This window comes from Podarcis melisellensis (assembly GCF_964234715.1).
Source record: "Podarcis melisellensis genome assembly, chromosome: 10".
In the NCBI taxonomy this organism is placed as follows: Eukaryota; Metazoa; Chordata; class Lepidosauria; order Squamata; family Lacertidae; genus Podarcis; species Podarcis melisellensis.
The window spans coordinates 6,753,135-6,780,950 of NC_138542.1; the positions used below are offsets into that span (position 1 = coordinate 6,753,135).

Genomic DNA, 27,816 nt, shown 5'->3' on the forward strand with positions numbered 1-27,816 from the left:
ACCACACACCTTTATGTGTATATCACATTGAGATGGTGGTTCAGAAGGTGATTAATAAATTAATTGTAATAATAGGTTTGTGCATTATCCCTCCATATTGTGGACACAAGGAGGCGATCAGAAACTTTCATTTTCAATTAGCATTACAGTGGTACCACGGGTTACATACGCTTCAGGTTACAGACTCCGCTAACCCAGAAATATTACCTCGGGTTAAGAAATTTGCTTCAGGATGAGAACAGAAATTGTGCTCCTGCGGTGCGGCAGTAGTGGGAGGCCCCCATTAACTAAAGTGGTGCTTCAGGTTAAGAACAGTTTCAGGTTAAGTACGGACCTCCGGAACGAATTAAGTACTTAACCCGAGGTACCACTGTATCTCCCAACCCAAACTATGGTTAATCTTAAATATAGCTTATTGAAACAAGCCACAAACCCTTGGTTTGAAGTTGACGTTGCTCAGTAAACTGCAATTACAACTAAGACAGTTTGCCTGGGTTTGGACATAACCCTAAGCTGCAGTTAGTTAAAAACAGAAGCAACCGCTTCTGATCTCGTTCTCAGGGCCAGGTCAGAGGAGGAGGAGATAGGAGAAGTCTAAGGCGCATGCACACACTGGCGGAGGAACGGGGGTGCAGAGGGAGCGGCCTGCCTCCAGCACCACTATTCCAGTAGGGTGCCATCGCGGTGGCCCCCCTGGACACGCGCAGTGCACCCCACCAAACATATGGCAGAAGCCACACCCCCACAAGCGGCGCATCATGCCCCCAGAATGCCGCCATGCCCTCATGGGCGGTGTACCACGCCCCCAGGATGCATGTCACGCCCCCCCGAGGCACACATCATGCCCCCCAAGGGGGGCATCGGCCACATCCACACTTGCTCTTAGCCCCCGGTAGTAGAGCATGCAGCTTCACCACTGCATGCACAGCCTTAGAACTGTACATATCCTACACATTTAGGCATTATCTTCATAATGACTCTACTGTATGTAGGTTGGGGCAGGGACTGCCACAATCAACCTACAGTTCCCCCTGCCCTCTGGCATGTCCACTGAAGTGCCCACATTGTAGCAATACTAAGATTGCAAATGAGCCAGAAAGACTAGATCACAATCACGATAGATCACGACTAGATCACGCTGGAGCACGATTTCTGCTCTCATCCTGAAGCAAAGTTCTTAACCCGAGGTAATATTTCTGGGTTAGCGGAGTCTGTAACTGAAGCGTATGTAACCTGAAGTGTCTGTAACCTGAGGTACCACTGTATACAAAACTGCAACCAGTCAGATCTCCCTAGCTTCTTTTCACTGTGGGTGTCTCTCTGAACTGAGTCCCCCACCCCAATACAGCCAGTTCTAAATCACTTTAGTTCCTCCTCACATTGCACATATCAGGAGTTATTTCTGCTAAGTAAGCCAAGAAATGTAAAGTCTAAACTAGTTTTCTGTTAGATATTACTATGCTCAATATTATTACAGGGTGGCTAAAAAAGGCTGATACTCCACAATGCCCATGGACTATCTTTTATTCAAAAGACACAGTTGCATCTAGCCAACAGTATATGGATTTACTCCTCCCCCCTCCTCCTTTAATCGTTTTAAATGACCCGAATTTGATGGGTAGTTAATTAACATTTTCTAAGAAAGCCTTTTGTCAGAATCCACTAGAGATGTATTTTCATCTTGGGGATTTATGAGTTCAAGCTGACATGAGTTACGCATATGCAAATGAGAGCCCACTGGGAGGAGAATATAGCCTTTCATTTGCATAATTCCCCAAGACATTGAATGAGATTCCTTGTACAATTTATTAAGCATGTGTATTTGTAAAAAGGGAGGTCAGAAATGGATGCCAATGCCCGATGCACCGACTATTAAGAATGTTCACTGACAATTGGAAAGATGTTAGAGAACAAAATGATAGTTAAATATACAAAGGCAAGGGAGTTTAGTAAATGGGGATAAGGAGTAAATGCATAAATGCTAACATTAGGCAGTTACTGGAAATATTATAAAAGGGAAAATGAAATAACTTTTCAGATAATCTACTTATGTTCAAGGCCAAGAGAGATTTATCGATTCACTATGCATGCCTACAGCACCTAGTATTAAATACCAGTTTTCTGCGTAGAAAAATAGCACTGATAGAGCAACTTTTTCATATGAATGGAAAAGATAATCTTTACACGGCAATGCATTTTATTTCAGAAAATAGTTTTCTTAACCTTTATTCCACTCTTGTTCTTCTTTACAATTTCTATAAGTGGATTCTAAACCTGTCATCAAATCTAAATCACCACCAAAAAGAAATAGGAACCAGGGATGTATTGGCTCACAGAATACCCACTATGCACTGCAAACTTTGCTTTCATTGTAGATTCGCAATTTCAAACACTGCTCTAGCGGCAGCCTAAACACATCCATTTATTCCAATGAGGACTTCCTCTTCTCTGATGGCTAATTAGTTCATTGCTAGCCATAGGCCTGTGAACAGGGACTCTCTTTCTGTCTTCAGCACTGCCGGAGTCGGTGTATAAAAGCTGTCTTATTCTGCCATCAATGGCTAGATAAATACTGCAATTTGGTGGTTTCTTCATGCTAGGTTGCAGTGAATGAGTTATCACCATCTTCTTTGGGGAAACAAACTGAGCAGAACCTACTTCGCCAGCCAATGTTACATTTTTGAACCATATGCAACACTGAATAACCTTTAGAAATTGTAGCTGAAACAAACAAAATTAATGTATTATAGCCTAGACAAGGCATCAGGAGGGTAACGAGTAGCAAGAATGAAACAGAGCCACAGTACTGTTTTGCTTCCTTTTCCTAGGTGGGTGGAAAACCTTTGCAGACCCCAGCAGGCCAGTGATTACAGGTGGCACGCGGGGTGGGGGTTAACAATGTAAATACAGTAAAAAGCCATATCACCAGCTTGGAATTAAAATGGCTACAACTTTATTAGTTACAGATGTAGATTGGATTTGGCATAGGCATTGGGTATGTGTCCTGAATCACCCAACCCAATTGCTGACTGATATATCCATTAAGGTCAGTCCTGGTGAAAGGATGTCCTCCATTGACGCAGATCTAACAGGGAAATCCCACCAGGATGCCAGAAGGCAGCCCTGTATCGGGAAGTTTTTAATGTTTGATGTTTCAGTATGTTTTATATATGCTTGTAAGCTATCCAGAGTGGCTGGGGAAACCCAGATGGTCAGGGTTTAAATAATAGCATTATCATTATCATTATTATTACAGTGGTACCTCGGGTTACAAACGCTTCGGGTTACAAACTCCGCTTACCAGGAAGTAGTACCTCGGGTTGAGAACTTTGCCCCAGGATGAGAACGGAAATCGTGCGGCGGCAGCAGGGTGGCAGCAGGAGGCCCCATTAGTGGTTTCGGGTTAAGAATGGACCTCCGGAACGAATTGAGTTCGTAACCTGAGGTACCACTGTATTATTAGTGCTTTTTTCTTTTTTAAAAAAGTTTAGAGTTACTCTCATTTTGACTCAAGAAAATCACCATTTTATAGTTCAAATGGGGGGGGGATAAATACAGTATATGGACAAAAGTATAAAGATTCACAAAATGTTTAGGGGTATACGTCCCCCTACGTTCCCCCCAGAAAAAAGCATTGTTGTTGTTGTTGTTGTTGTTGTTGTTGTTGTTGTTGTTGAAGGATGTTCTGTTGCCTGGCAGCCCTTCTCTGGGCTTTTGGACAGACCCCACCCTTGGACCCCTTTACTGGGGTACTCTGAGGTAATCCTAGAATTCTGGGGTTGGGACACTCATTCACCCCCAAGTTCTTGACTAAGGATCCAACCCAATGCCTTTATCCGCCAAATTTGTGACATTTGCTAAGAGGAAGGCACGCCCCCCCACACCCTGCAAAGCAGGCTCAATATGTCTGCAGGCAAAGTCCTTCCTCGCCCCACATAACAGTGGCTGAATAATTCCGCAGCAAGGCCCTATGCATGCCCTGCTCATTATGACCCACTAGCAGACCAGACTGGCCCAGCCAGGTCCACAGGTGAATGGCCTCTGAGTGGCCCGTTAAAATTCTGCTAGCCCCCACAGCTAGCCAAGGTCAGTGCTGACTGCTTAAATCCTTAGCTCCTCAGAAGCCACGCTGGGCTGCAACTGCAGCCACCATCAGAGTTATGGCAAGTGGTCTCTCTAGGGCACATTCCCTTCAAAGATGCTGCATTGGTGCCCTACAGTATCTCCATGAAGAACCTTCTCTACACGTTTACAGGTTGAAACTGAGAGCTGATTCATACAGGCAGACAAAACACATACCAAAATCGTTCCAAGCTGCACCACCCCAGACTACAAGTGGAAAACTACATGTCTGGATAGTTATTCCTGTATAATCAAAACAAAAATAAAACACCTCCCTGTCTGTGGGAAGGTAGCATGCCAGAGAGAAGAATGGCCTTCTTCCTGATGGGGAATTTCTGTGCGCTGAAGCAGCCTTGTAGAGAAGCCCACAAAAGCTAGCAGCTGGGGACTGGCAGAGGAGGAACAGAGAGTTCCTTCTCTCCTACAGCAGCCCACTGCATTTCTGCATGGAACATGGAAGAGGGGCCTTCCCTCCTTTGGCAGTCTGCTTGACTACCATGCTGGACACCACAGAAGAGGCACAGAACACCCCATCCCTCCTCTGCAATCTCACTACATGTAATTTCTTGTTGCTACCAAGCAACTGCTTAAATATGTGCTAAATGGTTTTCCTGGGTGGGATTCAAACATGTTTCTCCACCTGCATTTTAAAGTGATACGGTCCAAAGCAGATCCTACCATACCTTATTTCTGCGTGCTTGAATTGTTTCTCTGAATGAATGTAGGGGAAGCAGGCTTTTCACTGTAGATATAGCTACTGTATTTTTTGCTCTATAGGACGCACCTAGTTTTAGAGGGGGAGAACAAGAAAAATAAATCTCTCCCTCTCTGCGCAGCGCCCCTTCAGCGAAGCGGCAGCAGAAACGGATCCCCTTTCATGTCTCCTCCCGCTTCACTGAAGTGGCGCTGCACAGCTATCCCTGGCGCTGCACAGCTATCCCTGAAGCAACCTGAAGCCTCCGGAGTGCAGCGGGAGCTCCCACTGTGCTCCGGAGGCTTCGGCGGCTATCCCTGAAGCCTGGAGAGCGAGAGAGGTCAGTGCGCACCTACCCCTCTCGCTCTCCAGGCTTCAGCAGAGCCTCGCTCTCCTGGCTTCAGGGATAGCTGACCGAAGCCCCCGGAGCACAGCAGGAATGCTCCTGCTGCGCTCTGGAGGCTTCGCGTTGCTTTCGCTGAAGCCATGGAGCCTGCATTCGCTCCATAAGATGCACACTCATTTCCCCTTAATTTTTGGAGGGGATAAAGTGTGTCTTATAGAGCGAAAAATAGTAGAATAAGTTCAAGCTCTATATTTCAGCACTTGAATCTGTCACCATACAGACTTCATTTCTGGTGTCTAAATACAGCCAGTTTTCCCTCCCCAACAACCAAACTTCTTAATTCACCTGACCCCCCGTTCTGAGACATGAGCTAACAATTTTTAAGTCCCATAGATTTCTGTGGTAAACGAATTTGCAGTGTAATTCTGTGCATATCAACTCAGAAATAGGTCCTACTGAGTTCAGTGGGACTTACTCCTAGGTAAGTGTATACAGTATCTTAAGTATGTCTTTTACCCTCTCAATGAAATCTATGGGACCCAAAAGTGCTTGGGTCATCCTTTTGATCTTCTACAAGCACTGAAGCTCCCACATGGCTAGTGAGTAAGGAAAGTATCACAAGTTGGCAGTAGAGGAACAAGAGCTGCTACCTGAGCACTGTACAGGTGCATAGGTGTTGAGTGGGTTGCAACACCCACACCAGGTATGAATGGTGACTTCATTGGTCTGTGCCAGGTACTGTTGGGAATTCCATTCCACCCTTGCTGCAGATATGTGGGATTGTTACATCTCAATGTCTGTTTACATTCCAGCACAGATTGTTGGACGCTCGTGAGCAGAACATCCGCTCTGTATTACTTTTGTGTACTCTCTCTTTGAGAAGAATGACAAGGAAAGAAACCATGTTTTCTTTGCCCTGGTTTATGTACAATAAAATAGCCTAGTATCCACGCCTCGAGCCAGATCTGTTGTGTGTTTACTCTGCTGAGTAACGTGTGCTCATGCATGCCAGCATGAGTCACAGATGCACGTCGGAGGAGGAGGAGTGATGGATCTCCACAACAGCAAGGCTGAGAAGGGAGATGCTCCGGCTGGGGTCTGTCCAGCTGGCTTTCCATCTTATGGTTCCGACAGGCACTGCTATCTATGCATCAAATGTGTGACTGCACAGAGCTGAAGAAGCAGACTCCATGCTTCTGCTGATTCCCTACAGGAAGAGTATTGGATCTCTCTACTCCAGGCAGGGGTGCAAAGTTGGATACAATATTGTGGGGGTCCAGGTAAGCCCCGCCCCGCATAATCAATCACATGACACAGTGTGCACACATCATTTGAATGGGAATGCCCGCCAACTTTGTGGGGGCCCGGCCCCATCAAATATTATATTTTGAGGGCCAAAGCCCCCACAGCCCCTAGGAGTTGGCTCCTATGACTCTAGGCATCAGTACTCAATTGCAGAAACTAGTTCTCCTCCAGGAAATTGCTACATAAACTGTTGCTGATAAAAACTGACACACTTATTATTCTATAACTTTTTCATTGAATACTACTTTAGTGAGCTTTTCCCTCTAAGGAAGAATGATTAAGTGATTGATTGAATTGATCAATCTATATGTGTGTGTGTGTGTGTGTGTGTGTATATATTACAGCATTACTCTGAGTCATGTAACTCTTACTTTTACCACAGTAAGGGTATAATAATAATGTTAACGCTTGACTGATGCAATATTAGGGTTTATTCCAAATGTAGCTAATTTCAGAATTCAAATAAATAAAGCAACATACACAAGCAGGGGGCAGAAATTAATGGATAGAAATGGCTGCGCTTATGCACTGTCAATCTGCCTTTAATGAGAAAAAGTGCTCTCAAGAGACATGAAGAATTACAGCCAAATTCCTCCCCTGAAGTTATATTTGTGCTACCCCATTGATTTCTGAAAGGGACATAGGTACGTAAGGGGAGCATGGCGAGTCTGATATGGCTTCTTAATTGTTTTTCTTGTAAGACAGATTAGCAGATCAGAAGCTTAGCCATTTTTTTAACCTTCATTAATCTCACCCCCTAGTAATATGCTAATAGGACTTTCTTTCTCCTTGGTATTCCTATTCCAGCTTTATTCCCCTGCGTAATCACTTTTATCAACTCCAGATGCTAGAAGTCGCAAGTCAAGTCTCACAAAAATAACAGGATTGCTCTTAAAATTATGCAAATAGTTCTTGAGCCTTTAAGGCCATGTGGAAATTCCGCTTTGGGGCTTTTTTCTGCTAAAACCAGACTTTTACAAAAACAAACCAATAAAAATAGGAAAGAGGCTATGCCTATCCTTTTAAGAGAGAAATCCCAACATTGTCAAGAAACATAATAAATAGCAATAATGCATAGCGCTAAGCTGAAACTAGTTATGATTTTTCTTTAACATTTTTGACAGTGACCAAAAATCCCTACCCTTTTTCCCTACCGCTATCGTTCCCTCTCTTCTGCACTCAGGAAGATATCAGAAGCTTATGCTTTTAAACAAACCATAGTTTCTTCTTGACATTTGAACTAGAGTTTAAGTGAGCAAACCAGGAACCGATACTTAGTGACTTTGTTCTCAGTAAGTAGAACTTAAATTACAGGTTCCTGCATTTTAACATCAAAGGAAAGTGATGCCTCTTTAAAACTGGAAGCAAATGATTCAGCCTTTCTCCTTGAGGATGTGTACAGGGGGGAACATATGAGAGACCCTGGCTTGCTGTGGCTTTTTCAAATAGTGTGAAACTGTGGTTTCCTGTTATGTCTGAATTATGCCAATGGCATTAAAAAAGAAGCAACCAGAGGAGACAATGTCACTGGTAGGAACAAGGAAGGAAGGAAGGAAGGAAGGAAGGAAGGAAGGAAGGAAGGAAGGAAGGAAGGAAGGAAGGAAGAAAGAAAGAAAGAAAGAAAGAAAGAAAGAAAGAAAGAAAGAAAGAAAGAAAGTTAGTTTTCAGAGGCTTTCTTGGAAAAATCTCCACTCTGTCCAAAATCTGGAAGTGGAAAATTTCCTTAGCCTTTTCTTCTCCCAAAGGCAGCAGAGGTTTAGGACCAGAGTTTTCCTTCTCTTAGATGGCCTACATTCCAAGGTTGATGAGCCCCGCCTGCTACTCATTTCCTTCTACCGTACACACAGAAACCTCCTTCTTGACCGCTGGACCCACTATTGGTCTCGTTCACTCACTCCACCAGAGCCTGTCTTCACCAGAGCCTGTCTCTAACTCACTCAGTCCCTAACCCACTGGCTACCCTCACCTGGTGTTCAGCCAGACAACTAACCTCATATTGTGACATCACTGAATCCTGCCCTTATGCCACAATCACTGGTTGCTGCCTGGCAGTGCAAAGGGTTTGTCACAGTGGTCTGTCATGACAAGTTAAGTTGAAACTTTTGGAGGAGACGGCGCAGTCAGTTTGGGGAGCAACCACTGGATTTGTATAACATATTGGTTACCTCTTAACTTTCCTGTACTCCACAAGATTATGTTTCCTAGAATCATGTCTTAAGTTAAGGGTATTTTGTGCTTTAAAAATACTTTTACACTTCATTTAATAAAAATCTGAAGCCTCAATCTGGAATTTGCATGCAAATTAAATCATTAGCCACACTAGAGAGAACAGAGTAGGGCTGCCTTTGATGCTGGTATAAGAAAGTATCAGCTAAAACAGTTTCTCTGCCATACTTCCCAAGATTGAGGATGTGAACTTTCACTGGCTTAAAATGGAAGATATTTTGTAATAAGTTGTTAAAATCCATGCCCTTCTCAAGACAAGGTTTATCCCAATCTCTTTATACAAGTGAATTACAACTTACTAGCTCACTAGCCAGCAGTATGATGTTAAAAATGTGTCCACTTGCATTGTGATACTATTTCTAAGGTACTGGGTGGTGCAAAATCCCAATTTAGTTGAATGCAGAAGAAAGAGGCAAGTTTTTTTAATAGATAAAATAATGATCTTAAAGGATTTTATTTAATGAGTCAAGAAGAAACACAGGGCCTTTTTAAAAAATAAAATAAAATAATGCATATAGTATAGGAGACTCCAAAAGAAACTTAGTTGTTTCCCAACCCAGCTTTCTGGATATTTATGCTAAAGGATTAGTTCCACTAGCTCAAGGCCAAAAGGCCTGTTTGCATCTAATGTAGACTTCATTACAACTCATATTCTTTATCCAGAAGCTAATGTTGTCAGTACTTATAGATTCATTGTAATGATAATTATGTTCTTTTGATAGCAAGTCAGGAAGCATCAGAGTGACGGTGATTCCATGTGACTGCAGTATGTCCGTAATGCCACAATGCATTTGTGTTTGCTATTTAGCTGAAGACACACATATAGGTAGAGAGCAGAAGAGCAAAACTATTAGAAGAGCAAAACTTAGAGTTCAGAACAATATGCTATGTTGAATTCTAATATTGCTGCATGTTTGGTAACTCTGTGTGATGCAAAATATCTATTTCCATAATCTATGTCCATACTAAAACTGAGTATATATTCACAAGTTTCACTAAGAATTAGTAACACTAACTAAGACATATGTAGAAAGCTGCTTTTTACTACTGTATGTCCTATGTCATGTCTAAACAAAAACTACTGAGCATGTAGTTTCAAATAGCTAAGTTCAGAGTTGGAATACTTAATTAAACTGTTGATGAATTGCACACAAATATTTGCAAGGGGCTACACATCAGAATTTGTTGATCATTCCCACTGCTTCCATTATATTATGGTAATCATTATATTACTAGTACTGCAGAAAGCTAAGTCTCATGATACTTTCCCTGGGGAATGGAGTGAGGAAGTCAGAGGTTGGTCGCAGAGAAAGTGGGTCCTCCATGGTTAATCCCTTTCCCCACCCATGGTCCTTTAAGCTGTGGAGGGGTAGCTCCCCCTCAGACAGCTTAAAGGAGCCTGCCATTTCATTTTGTTTCGTTCTCTTGGTTCAACTGCATATGTTAGGGGATGTGTAAGTTGAGCGGCTAATGTGCATAACAGCTGGCTATTGTGCATATCTGTCACACCTCATGGAGAACATACAGCATCTGGAGGTCACATGACATGAGACAGCAGACCATTTGCTCAATAGCACCTATCAGAACTCACCACATATCCTGACATCCTTATGTGTTTTCCCAGTTTGTAGTCAGCAACAGCTAACATGCAGAATGGACACATGGTGCAATGATACCAGGTTGCAAACTAAGTTCTGATAGATGGGAAAAGGGAGCTCTGCACATTGCAGCTGATGTTCTTTTTAAACACATTGTTCTGTCCTGAGCAGTGTCTTGTCCCCATGCCCACAGCAGAGTATTAGTATTAGTATTGTCCTGGTGGCCACTAGGGGCGCATCAGAAGATGGCTGACAATAACATCTCTCCGACCCACACGAGGTAATTAAGAGGCTGTGATGGGAGTAAACAGCCTCCCGCCCCCCCAAGCATGTGGGGGGGGGGGGACTGCCCTTGCCTGCTGTGCCCTATACCACCCCCGAATTTGTGGGGGTGGGGGCACTAGGCAGAAAGCCCTTGTGCGGATCTTGGCGCTCCTGGACGCTGTCTCTGATTCATGCCTCTAGCTGCAGCAACTTCAAAAGAAACAATTAGGAGGAAGCTAATGCACATATTTCAAGGAAGAAGGGGGAGTAAAGACTGCTAACTGAAGAGATCACTGATAAACAAGACGGGTTGGAGGAACAAGAATAAATCATGAGAAGACACACTAAGGCTTGGTATGTTCAGCAACGGGACTGGATGGGGGAGGGGGGAAAACTTTGCATTCTCTGTGTGATTAACCAAGAATACCCCCCCCCACAAGTCACAAGTCAGAAATGCCGTTTAAATGACTTAAGCTGTGGATTTAAGACTGTGTGGAGATAATTTTCTAACCAAAGCATGTTTCAAGAAGATCGTGGAAAGCATAAGAGCTTTGGAATGACGCAGCAAAAAATATCGTCGCCATCTTGGCAAGTTCTGTCGAAAGACTTATGTCTGGGAGGAGGGACAGATCTGTTTTCATATTGTGGGTGAGCCTCCTCAGAGGGACTAAAGTGCGACAGATATATGATGGAAAGAGTGCTGTTATTTATGAAAGTGATGATATATGGAAACCATCTTGATATGATGACTGGACGAACGGAAAATTCACACAGGATTATAATTGGTGTTTACCTGCTTAAGGAGATTATCAGAAGAGATCATAAAGGAAAATATACGAACAAGATGAGATGTGGAAACAGCAAGATAAGACCGGATAGAATTATGAACATTATTTGGACAGATTTGTGGATATTAACACAGCAGCAAGAAGATGATCGGAATCCCTCTTCGGAACTTGAAATATGGGTCACCCCAACAAAAATTTAAAATTCGGCTTTGTAATTCGGAATTTATATGATGTGATTTGATTTGATTTGATTGGTAAATTATTTTTTTTAAAAAAAATAGTATTAGTATTGTCCTATCTGACAGCACTAAGGATGTGATCAATGGGAGGAGATCCTTGCTCTCAGCAGTCTGTATACAGCCTACTGCTGTACACAAGGTTTCTGGAAAAGGCATAATAGTCTAATATCATAAGTGGCCAATAAGATATGACAGAATAAAATGTCTTTGGATTTCTTAATTTGGGGGGCAGCTAAGGTATTCCTGTTGCATCAAATTTCACATTTCCTAGGAAATCCATTGTCATTTTAGGACACAGTTCTATGAGGTACTGCACTGAGGTCAATAAAATATTGATTATTGAAGCAGAAGATCTAGGATCAAAATAATATTGAGGCCATATCCAGACCACTTCAGCTGCTATAGAGCAAATCAGCATTTGCACTACAGTGGATAGAGTTTCATAAATAAAATATAATGAACTCCTTAGAGGATTAGGCTTGTACTTTTATTTACTTTGTTAATAAATGTATTATTGAAACAATATAGCTGCCTGTACAAAAATAATAATTAGATGACTACCAGCAATTTCTAAATGTTTGTGCTAAATATTACCAAGGATATTAGGACTACGTTGAATGCAGTTAAATAGCATGACTTCGTTTAAAAACAAATTATCTAAATTTATTGCAAGTGAAACATGAACAGGACATTACAGGTTCCATTTTTATAATTTTTTGGATTGGAAAAGTTTGTTAACAACTAATTTTTATGGTTAAAAGTATAGAGTTCGGTTTTATCATTCTTGAACATAACATATAGAGCAGGACACAGTGAAGAACTCAGAATTATCAAGGGTTACATTTTCCCCTCAAGTCTATTAAACAAAACTTGACAGGACCATCAACTTTTATCTCTACAGGTTTCACTGTCATCATGGCTCCTTCTGATTCAGGAAAGTTGATTATACATAGTAAAACTGAAATGTAAACTTTGCTGACCAATGTCAATTTGGCCCCCATTAACAATTTAATTAACTGTTAACAGATTCTCCCAGATATGACGCTATACAGATATTTTATCTCCCTGTTAATTAGTAATTATGCACTGGCAAGAAAAACAGGATTTCTTTCCAATTATTCCAGAACTCAGTGATTATTTAAACTTGGCTAATTAGCAGTGGAGGGCTGGTACATCTTCTGGGCAAATTGTGTTTGATAATCCCTATTAAAATATACATTGCGGTTGTTGACTTGTAACAAAAAAGTGGCAGTTCAAAGGGTATTAGATACAGCACAAGGCAAATGGGGGCCTATTAAAATTTTCCCAACTGTTCTAATGAGAATGCTGAGGGTAATTTTTCCTAGCTTACCATCTGTTTGGTTTCTGGCATGCGTCTCTGGTGTGAGGGTCCTGGAGCCCATTTGATTTGTCACAAAGTAAGCCGGGGGCACGAAGCAATTTCAGTAGTTTACAGAGGAAGATTTCAAGAATGTTATGCTATGCGGGCTAATGCTTCCTGGATATGCAGTAATCAGTCATGATAGTTTCTGCTTTTTTAAATCGTAGATCCCAAGAACAAAACGTTTCAGTGCCAACACAAACGCAGCTACAGAAGTCTATTTCCTTTCCCTCCACTTCTGTTGACAGTGCAGTACCAGCGGGAGGCATGTTCCTTTCTTTTATCTACAATTGATTTCCCATTCAAATGAGCTTGTAGGGAAGCTCATTTGGTGTTCCACATGGTGCCCTAAAATACCTGACCCTTCCCAAATGGTAGCTGTGCGGAGGCGAGTCTGCAGAACAGGTTTTGTTGTGAGATGTCTTTGAAGCAACAGCTCAAGTGCCCACCGACCTCCCCTTTACTTTTAAACCCCTCCTCTGACTTTTGCACTGACAAGATGTCTAAAGGGTCTCCTGGAGTTTGCCTGCTGTTTTTGTTTTGTTTCCCCTATGTTTCTTTGCTTTTAAACACTTCTTGTGCAAATACCCTGCAGTGCTTTTAAAATGCAAGACTTTTTAAGAGCAGTTTGGAAGCCTGGGAAAACATGGTGCAGGGATAAGATTCCAACATTAGGGGGAAATGTTTATGAAGCTCGAGATAGGAGCTGGAATGGGAACAACTATTGAACTACGGTGGGTAGAAAGCTATTTTTTTCTCTCCTGAAAGCAACATGAAAATCTAGTAGACAATTTAGCCAAAATCCTTATTTTTCTACACACTCCAGTCCTCGAAAGAGATTGAGCACTCCCTTCTTTCCAAACAGTGCACAGGACTCTAGATTATAACATTGTAATTTGATGTAATTGTAATTTGTTCCTCGAATGATCACTCATAGCATCTCCACTTTACTTACTACCAGAATAAAAAGAAGGATCAATAACAAAATCCAAGTGGTTTTTCTTAATTATCTGTTTAAGGTTAAGAACAATTGCATAACATCAAAAACAGTAAAAGGGAATAGCTTTACTCTCAGCCAAACTAGGCAAGATACAATTCATGCCATTAACTATTAAAGTAACAACTGCATGGATGGCTTTTAAAAGAGATATATCAGAAGTAGGGATCACAGTCCAGATCAAGACCCTGGCATGGGGGGGGGGTTAGAAACATTAACTCTTTGCCTGCTGATGTGGTCCCAATCTGAATCAGGGACCCCACATCTCTGTTATTTTCTCTCGAATAAAACTTCCCATTCATGCTAAAGGAAGCATTTTCCCCCAGTGCAAATAGCTGGTGCAGACACCCCAAAGTGAACTGGGATTGAAGTGAGGTGAGCAGAGGGTTAAAGTCGTGCCCCCCCCAAAAAATACCTTATCATCAGGTTCCCAGTCTAGATTGGACTTCTCCATGCTTTGTATTTACTTTTTAAAAACCATTCATGCAGTTGCTAATTGCATGAATGATGTCTTGTCTAGTTTGGCTCTCGGTTCTTCAGAATGTGCGGTAAAGCTGCTGTTCATAAGGCAAGCCATAGAAGGAAAGTTTTTCTCCTGCAGTGCATAAATGGATATTCATAATTAAACATTAGACTTCCCTGGGGCATCATGCTTTAAGATTCATATCAACAAGCAAAACGAGGTATCTCTTAGTATGCATCAGTGACTTACAACTCTCTCTTTAGACATTTCCTTCCTTCAAGGACCTCATTTGCTTCTGTCCAGCATTTTTTTGTCTTGCCCTGTGGAGCAACCTCATTAACAATTCACAGGAAACACTACACTTAAAGGAGTGATTCCATGGAAAAATTGTGCCCAAATTTAAATGTAATTAACTGGGCTAATTGGAAATGCAAAAGACCACCCAGATTCTCTTCGATAGCACTTTACTGATTACAATATTTGTTACTATTTTTTTTTTCATCCATATATCCAAGCAAGCATTTATAGAAGTGGTGTAATTTTATTGATACGCTGTTTATGAATTTTGTATTCATTATTGTGGGGTTATCTTAAATCATAGAATTGGAAGGGACCACAGGGATCATTGGAAGGGACCACAGGGGTCATCTAGTCTGACCCCCTGATATGCAGGAATCATTTTGCCCAATGTGAGGCTTGAACCCACAACATTGAGATTCAGAGTCCAGTTTAAAATTTTGGCATCATAATTATAGGTCATCCTTGGTAATATGTGACAATGGAAATGTTTCTATGTTGAATACTGCACAATGGCGTTTTAAGCAATAAACTATAAATTGAATACAAATACTGCAACCAAACAAGAAAATATACTAGCCTTGATGCACATCAGGTACTGATGCTTAAGCACTTGGATCTAGCAACCAAAATCCAATCCAAGCAAATTATGACCATGAGATGCTAGGGAACAGTCCATTTACTTCAAATAAAGCCCAAGCAAATAGTCCACTTCTGAGAGATTAGGACCTTGCATCATAGAGTCACAGAATCATAGAGTTGGACGGGACCCCAGGGCCATCTAGTCCAACCCTCTGCAATGCAGGAATCTCAGCTAAAGCATCCATGGCAGATGGCCATCCAACCTCTGCTTAAAAATATCCAAGGAAGGAGAGTCCACCACCTCTTGTGGGAGTCTGTTCCACTGCCAAACAGCTCTTACTGTCAGGATTTTCCCCCGAATGTTTAGTCAGAATCTCCTTTCTTGTAATTTGAAGCCATTGGTTCGAGACCTACCCTCCAGAGCAGGAGAAAACAAGCACACACCCTTTTCCATGTGACAGCCCTTAAGATATTTGAAGATGGCGACCAGGGAAGAGAGACAGCGGAAGAAGATTGGAAGAAATTTAAGGACTATCTTAAGAAACATTGCAAAATTAATGAATGTTAGAATGACTTTGGTTTAGAAATTATCTGGTTTACAGCTGTAATGGTTAAGTAAAAAGAAAAGAAAGGCTAAAAATTAAATGAAAAATAAGGGAGAGGATTTGCTGAATTAATAACTAGAAATTGGAATACAGAAAGGGGAGGTATGAGGAAGTCGGGGAAGTAAGTTACAAGAAAATAAGGGATTGAAATTATACCTTTTTTTGTTTGTATTGTTGTTTTGTTTTTATATAATTTTTGAAACTTTAATAAATATCTTTTTTTTAAAAAAAAGATATTTGAAGATGCCTATCATATCTCCTTTCAGTCTCCTCTTTTCCAGGCTAAACATACCCAGCTCCTCCAACCGTTGCTCATAAGGCTTGGTTTTCTTTAACCACCCAACTGACATTTGACCATGTTATCAAATATCTTTGGATATTGGGTGGGATATGGAGAGCCAGTATTCATCTCGTCTACTGATTTATGTTGCATTTGGCATTTGTCTGATTAATGTAATTGTATTGTTCTTTTTTGCTGTTCACCAGTATGATAATTATTTCTTAATGCTGAGGGAAGAGATTTTTTTTTTTCAAAAATGAAAAATAAGTAAGTTTGTGGTATCTTTGAGTACTATTGCAATTTGCCTGACTCCACATTCTTTGTATTGTATGTTACTAAGCACAAGCAGTAGAATACTGTACACTCCCAATTTACAACTTGGCTTTCATTCCATCAAAGTTGAAATAGGAGCACTGCAAAGCTCATATTGTCCCCATGGCGATTTCTGGGATGTTCCCAGATCTGTTTGTGTACCAGTGCTCACAGGCACATGAACCCGTATCCTTCATCTGCATTAACATAAAAGTTAATTTGGGGAAAATAACAATACTACTCTTGAGATCTTTACTGGAGGCAGTTGTGTGCTAGGAAAGGACTGCGCAGGCTGTGATGCCATTGCTTACATGTGGGGATTTAGTAATGATCAATAGAAACCAATATTCATGTGCCTGCTCCAAAGAGCCAGGAACAATCACATCAGGGTTGCAACTGCAATATTTATTTGCAAAATAATAACATGGTTTAAGAGTAAAATCATAGCACTTGAGGTTTGATGTGCTGTTATCAAAATATGCAGAGTTAAAAGGATCAGTAATAAATTACAAAGGCCCACCCCAATGTTGCCTGGCTTAGCTGTTACTATTATAGAGACCAGGAAGAAGGTTGAAGGTGGAGAACCACCTTGTAAGAAAAGGCAAGGTGGAGTCTTAAGGATCCAGCTGAGGTCCAAGGAAAGTGAAAGAACCTGTGAGGTTCTCTGGCCATAATCCTTCATCCAGTTAGGAGACTTGGGGGGAAAGGCATCAGTTAGGAAGCCACCTGTCCCTCATTTCTGGGCAGCCCAGGCCAGAGTATGTGGCCTTAGTGGACTCCTCCAACTCTGAGACTATCCTTGTGATTCATCTCTCCTTGCTTGGCCACCATAGGATCAAGCCGTAACAGAATTGGGCAATGACCCTTTTAACGAACAGGTAGCACCTCAGAGAGAATAGAGCTAGTAACAGGCTCAAGTTGACCAATCCTCAGAAGGCTTCAACATGCTGCTGAAGCAAGAACTCTCCCCAAGTCTTGGCACTGACTGCTGTGAGCTCTCCAGGGTACTAAACAAGCTGTGCCTTTGCCCTGCTGCCCTGGTTGGCAATATGGACGGGTGGATTGGATTTGACTGGACTTGCAATAAATAAAAGATACAGCTGAGTCCTATTGTCGAAGTTTCCTGCCAGTGTCATAAGGACATCCCCACCTGTTAATTTATGTTAGTAAGGTGATTTTTCTCTTAAAGAAAGGGAGAAAGCTTGAATTTTTAAAGTGCTCATTTTAAATTTTATGAAAATCAATGTGAAAGCTGCTTAGTACAAAAACCACTGCACCTGTTTAGGCAGACTTCATCCTGTCAGAAGCAGGGGCGCAACAAGATAATTTTAGACCCTGAACTAAATGGTCTTACAGGCCTTCCCTTAGCTGGCCTTATGCATAACTTAAGTTGCAAAGGAAACATTTAGCATTTCTCTTATCTCTCCCCTCTACCTCAGTCATCACAATACCATGCATTACAGCTGCTTCCACATTCATTATATGTTATAGAAACAGAAATACTCCAAGCATGTGCTCATTACTTACAGGAATAAAACTGAGATTGTTTCTGCTCCCTTGATGCTAAACGCCTTTTATTGAGAATAAGCACCATTTTGTTGTGGAAAAACACAACACATAATATATAGATGATAGATAGATGATAGATAGATGATAGATAGATGATGATGATGATAGATAGATAGATAGATAGATAGATAGATAGATGATAGATAGATAGATGATAGATAGATAGATAGATAGATAGATAGATAGATAGATGATAGATAGATGATAGATAGATAGATAGATAGATAGATAGATAGATAGATAGATAGATAGATGATAGATAGATGATAGATGATAGATAGATAGATAGATAGATAGATAGATAGATAGATAGATAGATAGATAGATAGATAGATATAGATGATAGATATAGATAGATAGATGATATAGATGATAGATATAGATATAGATAGATAGATATAGATATATTGATAGATGATAGATGATAGATAGATAGATAGATAGATAGATAGAGATAGATGATAGATAGATAGATAGATAGATAGATAGATAGATAGATAGATGATAGATAGATAGATAGATAGATAGATAGATAGATAGATAGATAGATAGATAGATAGATGATAGATAGATGGTAGATAGATAATGAAAAGGGCATCAGTAACCATGACATGGCTGGCCAGCCACCCCATTTTTAAAATAAGAAGAAAGGTTGCCGCAGTGACTTGCAGAAGCCTTAATTTGCCCTGACATGCCCATGATGGCCTGGGTTCTGATGGGGGACACATTTGCTGCTGCCCCCATAATCTGCTACACTCTTGAGGGTGCCCCAGGATGTGAGGCCCTGGACTTTTGCCCCAAGGTCAAGGCCATGTTGCAACAGTGCTCAGTATGAACCTTGCATAATCTCAGTGATGTGCAGCTTCATATAGCCCTCAAATGTGAACAGCATATAGCAATACTTCTTAGTCTTTGTGACTCGGTAAGTGGCAATTCTCAATCTCATCATGCCTAGACCTTCAGTTGCAGTACCAGGATTCTCTGTAATAACATTGAATCACTAAGTAATGGAACTTTTAAATATCCATCCATCTTTCCTGACTGGGGGAGGAAGGAACCTTCCCCCAACCTACTCATATATCTTCCCTGTTCTTGGCCATTAAAAGCACAGTGTTTTTTTCCTTTTGTCTTCTTATTTTTTATCTTTATTGTTTTTTCTCTCTTTCTCCTCAATACCAAACATTAGCAAACAGTCTGGAATAAAAATTATATTACAACCATTAATCATCTGCAAATACACTCAATTTCCAAATGGTGCTAGGAAGTCATCTACTTTGTATGTTTGATCATAAGTGAAGCCTTTTCCTTTCTTAGAGGTAATATCAAGAAAATGCAGTTCATTTTTCCAACTCCATAACATTTCTAACATACAACTGGGATTGTGCAGACTATCAATATGTAGGGGAGTGGAATAGATCGTGTCTGGTCAGCTGAAGAAGAGTTTGGATTTGATATCCTGCCTTTCACTCCCTTTAAGGAGTCTCAAAGCGGCTAACATTCTCCTTTCCCTTCCTCCCCCACAACAAACACTCTGTGAGGTGAGTGGGGCTGAGAGACTTCAAAGAAGTGTGACTGGCCCAAGGTCACCCAGCAGCTGCATGTGGAGGAGCGGAGACGCGAACCCGGTTCCCCAGATTACGAGACTACTGCTCTTAACCACTACACCATACTGGCTCTCAGTGTGCAGGTGTACAGCTAAAAGTGTACTCTCATCCTCCTCTCTATGTTCATTCAGAGTACACAATTGTAATATGTGCACAGTCCTAATGTTCTCCAACAAGTTTTTAATGCAAATTTTGGACAAGTGGCCTGGTGGGATACAGTGACATGGAGAACCTCTAGCCCCTGAGATGTTGCTGCACTATAGCTCCTGCTGTCCCTGACTATAGCCCTTGTTGGCTGGAGCTGATGGAAATTGGAGTCCGGCAACCTCTGGAAGGCCCTAGGGTCTGCACCATGGTCACAGTGTTTTCCTGCCGGGCTGTTTCCATCAAAGTGCTTATTGGTTCTTGTCTCTTTTGAATCCATAAAATTAGGGGGAGTCTATTATAGCTGCTTCCCCTTTATGTTCCTCCTCTTATCCACCTGCTCCATGGTCTGCCTTTAAGCATTTGTTTGCTATGAAACACTTCTTGTCTCCAGCGATCCAGATGGTTGCTATGAAGCAGCCCAGATCCACGTTGTTGCACTGGTGCAACGTCCTGGGTGAGTTCAAAACACTACTGCAGGTACAACTTCTGCCTCAGCAATTGCCTTGCTATAAGACTACCCAGTTGCTTTTTTCTGCTGGAGTGGCACAGAGAATCAGATGTCTAAGCTTTAACCTGAACTACACTTACATGCAAGTTCAATTAAAATCAAGTGAACCTGCTTTCAGGTGAATTGTAAAAAGACAGAGGTGTTGTGAACCTCACTGTCTTCCTTAATAGTGGTAGATCTTTTAAAGTGAATGAGAAAGCAACAGGCACAAAACAGGAAGCAAGCATTTGTTAACCTTATTTACTATATGCATATTTATTTATGCTTTTGATGTTTGCTAAACTGAAAAGCCTTGGGGAGCAAGAGGCATTGATTTAATCACATTGAATATTACTGGTAGTACTAGAAATTCTAAATCTTTAGGGGCAGCTTCATCCTGAGGGGAATTGCAGCTTTGGGGAGGGGGATATTGGGGCCACAACACAGGAAAAGTGTTAAGTCCCCTCCCTGCACAACTAATGTGTTCCTGTGAATATTGTAACAATATTACATGCATATATGTGCTAAAGAATGCTCTGAAGAATCCTGAAGCCACATTATTTTAGGGCTTAGTCTAGAAAACACAGATACATCAATGGTATACCTGGGGCATATTGATACCTTTATTTGGCCTCTTTTAGGTTCCTATGCTAATAAGTTGAGCCTGAGTCTCTGAGACTGATCAAGGACATGCATACTTAGGAATGTGTGGCACCAGTTCCAATGGGAATTACGCCAAAGAAAGTGTACATAGGAATGCCTCACTTAGCACAATCCTATCATCCAGCAAGGCTGCTTAAAGCATTTTAAGAGATGTGTTGTCACCCCTGTCCTAGGGCTACAGTAGCAGAATTGCCACAACTCTGCTAATGGAGGGACGGAGCATGGGAGGCACCAGAACTGTGTCAAATGGGGAATGAGGTTGTGCTGGAATCCTTCTGGAAAAAGCTGAAGTACAAGCTGAAATACTCCCACTGAAATAATTGAAGAGCCCAAATGCATGCTTTCTCCACCTCTTCCTGCTCTGCCTGTGCAGTCACAATGGAACACAAGGGTTCTTTTTAAGGATTGTATGAAATGTATTTTTGTGTGCTTGTATATTTGTAATATATGTGTATTAAAAATTCTTTTTAATAAATATTTTAAAAAAATAAAATAAAAAAGGAACACAAGGGTTCTGATGAACTCTGCTGCCAGCCACATCTCTCTTGCAGCAGTATATGATAAACCTTACACAGGGAGCCCATACTTTAGATGGCAGGGCACATGGATGGCTAGTCATATTGTACATACTTATAGCACACAAGGAGGAACTTTGGGCATGTCAGAGACTGTCTGGACATTGAGGAGTGGTGGCTAGATACTGATGAGTGGACACCAGGAGAAGTGGGGATTGGAGACTGATTTGGAAGAAGAGATCGGTGATCTGGGAGAGTCTGTAACAGCCAGGAGATGAGAGTCAGAGGCAGGAGAAGATGCAGGTCAGAGGATAAAGAACAGGGGCAGGAGGAGGAGGGAGAAGAGTGCCTACTTGTGCACAGCTCAAGTAGGGGCCTCTCTGTTGCTGCAACTGCTTCATCAGGCACACATCCATGAGTAGGTGAAAGACACAGGACTGATAGACATGCCTTTTCCTAATTTATAAGTGTACTTTTGACAATAGTTAATTCCTCACTCTGGGCATTCCTTGCCTGACAGGGCTGTGACAGGGGATGGGAAGCATTGCGAAAAGGACTTTGGCACAAAAGCCAAGTGTGATTCCAGCCACTTTCTTGTTACAGCAGAACTTGAGGCCACTGGTTTCTGTTCACTTTAGTGGAATTTAGTTCAAACTGCAGTTATTTAATAGAAAAGGAAGCACTATTTAGCATGCTGCATAGAAAGAGTCCATATTTCATACTTATTCACTCTGCTTCTAAATAAGCAAAAAAGCCCCAAATGTTGTGACCTTTCCTCAGAGGGAAGTAGCTTCAGCACCTTTTGTTATTGTTGCCCTTTTCTGAACATTTCCAACTCTGCCTTTTTTGAAGTGTGGTGATCTGAACTGAGCACAGTATTCTGTCCTGATTCATACGGATTCATTGATGATGACCAAGTAGGGTGGTAGTCCCAGAGAGACATGAAAACAAAGCAAGGCAGGATCAGCACCTTGGAGAGGGACCTATTTGGATTTCAGGACCACAGCTAGTCATCCTACTAGTCACTAATAGTTGTCTCAGCAGTGCCCTGGAACAGCTGTCAAAGCTTTATAGTATGGATTAGGTATTGATTGATGTGAGGCCCCGCCCCTGAATGCTGCATCTGACCAGTCAAAGAGCTGGCATATTCCTTTGCTGCCCTAGGGTTTCAAGTTTTGGGGAAATCTCTCTTGATCCCTTGAGGAGTCTGTGAAACAATCCTTGAAGTCTGATAGCAGAGGTCTTTCCACAGAGGTGCAGGCTCTGTTGATCATGGCTCCACATGGAATGGACCAGGAAGTAGATCCAAAATACAACATATTGATCTATGCAGCTGAACAGCGCTCTCTCTCTCTCTCTCTCTCTCTCTCTCTCTCTCTCTCTCTCTCACACACACACACACACACTTCATGAAATCATTTTGGACTTACCAAAGCCAAAAGCACTGGACCCGCCAATACTCTGTGAAGCCTGAACACTGGTCGATGTGTAGAGTCCCGTGACCAGTAAGCCATCAAAAAAGGTACTCGTTGAAATAGTCACTGAAATGAAAGAAATTTTAAAAAATGTAAAAGATTATGAATTTTAAGTGAAAGATTTCATCACCCTTCTTTGTTCAAGCCAGTTATCTAGGACCAAGGTTGTTGCTAAAAGGCCTTTCACTATGTGGGCAATCCATGTTGCAGGGAGGAACTTTTAAACATCTCTTCTGTGTGACCAAATCTAAATACATGGGGTACTGAATAGCCCTGGAGATAGTGGACACTGACGTGAGAATTCTCCATGTGTTTAGAGTGTCATTTGCAATGCTACTTCCCACCACATAGGATTACCAGCAGAGGGAAGGCAAACATGGACAGTAAATGACCTTTTAAATGGTCCTTAGATATCTTCATAGCCAACCTTCTTCCACGCCTTTTAATGAGTGCGGATCAAGAATAACCAGCTTTTTATTGGCAGCAATGACTCATTTCCCAAACTATGAAGCCAATCAGTTTCAAATGTAGGGTTTGACATAAACTGTAAGCAAATACTTAAAAGTCAGTTTGTATTCCTCACAAATTCATAGGCACAACTGGAATAACAGCCCAAAATTTATTCATAGTGGGTTAATACTATAATAGTTCCAAGAAGAACCTCTAGTAACAGGATTCACAAATTGTGCTGTGCAATGGACAAATACACGTTATGTGACAAAGATGGCTGGTGCACATACACAGGTATGTTCTATAACAGTGTGGACCATATACACATGTTTTTAAACTGAACATACATCTGATTAGGCCAAAGTCCCTGGATATGTGTTCACAGCCAGCATGGTGTAGTGGTTAAGAGCGGTGGACTCGTAATCTGGGGAACCGGGTTCGATTCCCCGCTCCTCCACATGCAGCTGCTGGGTGACCTTGGGCCAGTCACACTTCTCTGAAGTCTCTCAGCCTCACTCACCTCACAGAGTGTTTGTTGTGGGGGAGGAAGGGAAAGGAGAATGTTAGCCGCTTTGAGACTCCTGAAGGGGAGTGAAAGGCGGGATATCAAATCCAAACTCTTCTTCTCTTCTTCTCTTCACAGGTGTCAACACTGCCACAATCAACACTGGTGAACATATGGCAATTATGTGTGCCAAATAACATGAAAAGCTGCACCGAGTGACTCTAAATCAAGTGGAAATGATTTGAGCAGGGTTGTTTCCCACATTAACCCAAATAGGAGTGTCAATAATGGAGAGAAATCCATTGAAAGGTCCATGCATGTCTAAACACAATTCTGCCCACCATGAATGCAAGATTGCTAGCATACATATGTTCATACATGCATAGAATCCTTCACATGTTACAAAGAAATGCATGTCAGTCAGAGCTTTCCTCCTCACTACCCTACTTGCAGCTTTGTCAGAAACTTTCCAAATATTTATGTTAAATAAAAAGCTATTTTCATCTGAGCAATCCTGATTTATTTATATCTCTTTCGCTGCGTCTCCTCACCCCCTCAAATTGTACAATCTTGAGAAAGACAACCATGCTTAAATTATTTGTCATCTTTAATGAATCAGAAATAATTTTTATACTTAATGAGCTTTCTATCATGAAGTGCTGCACACTAAGCATTACAGCAGCAAGATTTTAAAGTAGCAATGAAAGGTCACTTAGCTCACTGTTTCTGAAAGGCGCTGCTTGCCAAGAAAAGCTAAAACTTTGTTATGATGTAAAAAAACCCAACCCTTCAGTTCGGAAATGCAAATGTTATATCTTTAGTAAAACAAAGGACATGCTTGCAGCATATTACCATGGCATATTATACAGTACTATATCTGCATGGCTAATAATACGATAATAATGTGTCTTTTTGATGTATTTTACACAACAATCTGAATGCGAAGTAGAGTATTAAGCTGTTAAGTCTTAAATATTTGTAAGTGAGATAAAATGAAAAAGACCAACATAACCCACTGGGCAAATTATAAGCATTCTTTGGCATTTAGGCACCTGTTACTATTTTTCTGACATAATTTAGAGCTAAGAAATGGAACTCTAAATTACTTGAGCCATATGGCACTCAGAATTTTTGAAGTACTTCTTTCTGAACATTCATCTTAAAGATGTCTGCTTGACATTTTTATCATCAGATATTACTAGTTCAAATATATGCTTAAATGGCCTCGGCTGAGAAAGGCCAAAATTATTCACTGCTGCTCTTCTCCATTACGTAAAAGCATGGTAGATTAGCACAGTGTTTTTCAACCACTGTTCCGTGGCACACTAGTATGCCGCGAGATGTTGCCTGGTGTGCCGTGGGGAAAATTGAAAAATTCGAAAGATTTAAAAATAAAGTATTTTATAATTTTTCATATTTCTGTTTACTTACTATTTCATAATAAAGTAATTATAAAATACTTTCTTTGTGTTTATTTGATTCCTATTCAAGAGAATTACTTTATATATAGTCAATATAGGCACAGAGTTACACTTTTTTAACATTTTCTAATGGTGGTGTGCCTCGTGATTTTTTTTCATGAAACAAGTGTGCCTTTGCCCAAAAAAAGGTTGAAAAACACTGGATTAGCAGCGTGTCTCTCTAATGTCTCTATGTCTTGCTGTCTGCAGCAATGGCCTTGAACTGTTAAAACCATTTTTACAGCACCACCCTATGCATGTCTACTCAGAAGTAAGTCCTGCTGAGTTCTGTGAGATTTATCCCATGGGATGTCTGTATAAAATTGCAGTCTCCGCTGATATTCTCCAGAACCAACATACTTCCAGCATTCCTAATCACAGCATTGGGATTAGGCCTGGGACCATATACCATGTTTTCAGTGCACCTTGTCCTAAGAATTTATGAACTGATACAGCAAGCCTTAGAGACAAATTCAGAACTGGGATGCAATATGATAATTTGCTCACAGCATTTTAAGTCATAGGTAGCTTGGGTGATACAACTGATCAAAGAGCCCTTTTCAAACTCAATATTCTCCTTTATTCCATGGAAGGGAATGTGCAAACATCACTAATTTGTTGCTTCTAGAGAATTCTAGGGAAATACTAGTTTAAACTCCCGTGTGAGCACCAATGTAAGCCATGCAGAACTTATGAATCTTACTACTATACTGTTTGAAATTCTAGGTGAAGTAACATCCTGGGTTGCAAATTGAAGCTTTATAGTATACAAGACAATTGTCTCTTAGGAAGTTGGTATTACCGGTATTTTGAGGTCAACTGTTCATTTTGTCTAAGCTGTTATTGAAAATGTGCATACATTTTATAGGTACATCGGACTTAGAAGAGGAAATTTATTGTGCTAATATCAACATTTTCCCTGGTCTCCACCCTCCTTGTGGTATTAATTACTGTATGTCCCAACATCATGGAGGGAGGGGGGAAGCATCATTGTCATGCTGTATACAAAATGAAAATATAAGAATTGTAATGAGACCAAAATGGAAAAAAGAGGGGTAAATTGATATAAACACCTGCATAACAAAAACAAGGTACAGAGCCGATCCTAGTCTGAGTTGTGATGTTAACGGGTTAAGAACATGATGAAGAGCCTTATTGAATCAAGCCAAAAGCTCACCTGGTCAAGAATCACAGTGGCCAACTAAAAGTCTGTGAGAAGCCCCCAAGCAGGACTTGAGTACAACAGTGTCCTCTCAATTCTGATTCCCAGCAACTGGTATTCAGAGGCACACTGTCTCCAGTAGTGGAGGCTGAACATAGTCTTTATGGGTGGTGCTCACTGATAACCCTAATTTTTTAAAAGTCATCCAGGGTATTGTCCATTATTACATATTGTGAAGGTGCATTCCATAGGAAACAGCACTTCCATTTGCCTGTCCTGAATCTTGCAACATGCAACTTCTTCATTGGACAACCTCAGGCTTTTGTATTATGCGTGAGACAGAAAAATGTATCTCTGTCCATTTTCTCCACGGCATATCACTCTCTTATGTGCCCTTTTTCGTTCCCATAGGGAAGTTGTTCCAACCTATTTTGGTTGCCCTTTTCTGAACCTTTCCAAGCTTACGATATTCCTTTTCAAGTGTGGTGACCAGAACCTCATGTGGTATTCTATACAGTGTGGTCCCACTATAGATTTCTGTAACAGGATTATGGTTTGGTAGTTTTGTTATCAATCCCTTTCCTAATGATCCCTAACATTCAAGTCACAATTTTTCACAGTTGCCACACACTGGGTCAACATCTTAATCAAGCTGCCCACTATCTGAAGCACATTTGCCGTTTTGCTGCCCATTCACCCAGTTTGGAGTGATCTTAACGTGTCTTAACTTTAAGAAACAGCTAAACAAACAGAACACATTACAGTCTCATCTGGGCTGTACCATTTAGGACTACAGCTATGGGACTGCATATTAGGATGCTTCCCTGATATAGTGTCGGGTTTTTTAATTTCACACAGTTGAATCTAGTATACCAGGAAGAATGGCTCCATCTTAGCTTCATTCTGCAGGAACTGCAGAAAAGGCAATTGCCTCATTGACAGATGCAACCTGGAGAAGACTTACCACAGAACGCAGGCATATATTTCTGCCTATACAAGAGTGATGAGCCATGGAGCTGCCTTTGGTCAAGGTGTAAAGAGGAGGAAATCACATGCAATTCATTGGATTGGACCACGGTGCAGGCAGATGCACAGCATAACCTCTGAATGCTTGCCGCACGCTGCCACTCAGCTGGCACACTGCCCAGAAGGGAAGCAGCAGGAGTAGCAGCAGGGGTTCCTGATCCCTGTATCGTCTCCTAAAACCCAGGGAGACTAATGTGACGAAGTCACTGGACCAGTGGTTTCACAGGGAAAAGGCTACAGCCTCTCATAGCAAA

General features: G+C 41.2%; 1 protein-coding gene across 3 annotated transcripts in view; it reads right to left on the reverse strand.

Annotated features, from left to right (window-relative positions):
- Window positions 1-27,816, reverse strand: part of RELN (reelin) — a 300,039-nt gene that overhangs the window by 237,602 nt on the left and 34,621 nt on the right. For 2 of the 3 annotated variants that reach the window (XM_081927578.1, XM_081927577.1), the window contains exon 2: window positions 22,915-23,025. In XM_081927578.1, coding sequence (XP_081783704.1) covers window positions 22,915-23,025 — 111 coding nt within the window. Of the gene's footprint in view, window positions 1-8,259; window positions 8,411-22,914; window positions 23,026-27,816 lie in introns of those variants that run through there. The other variant, XM_081927579.1, reaches the window with a different exon arrangement.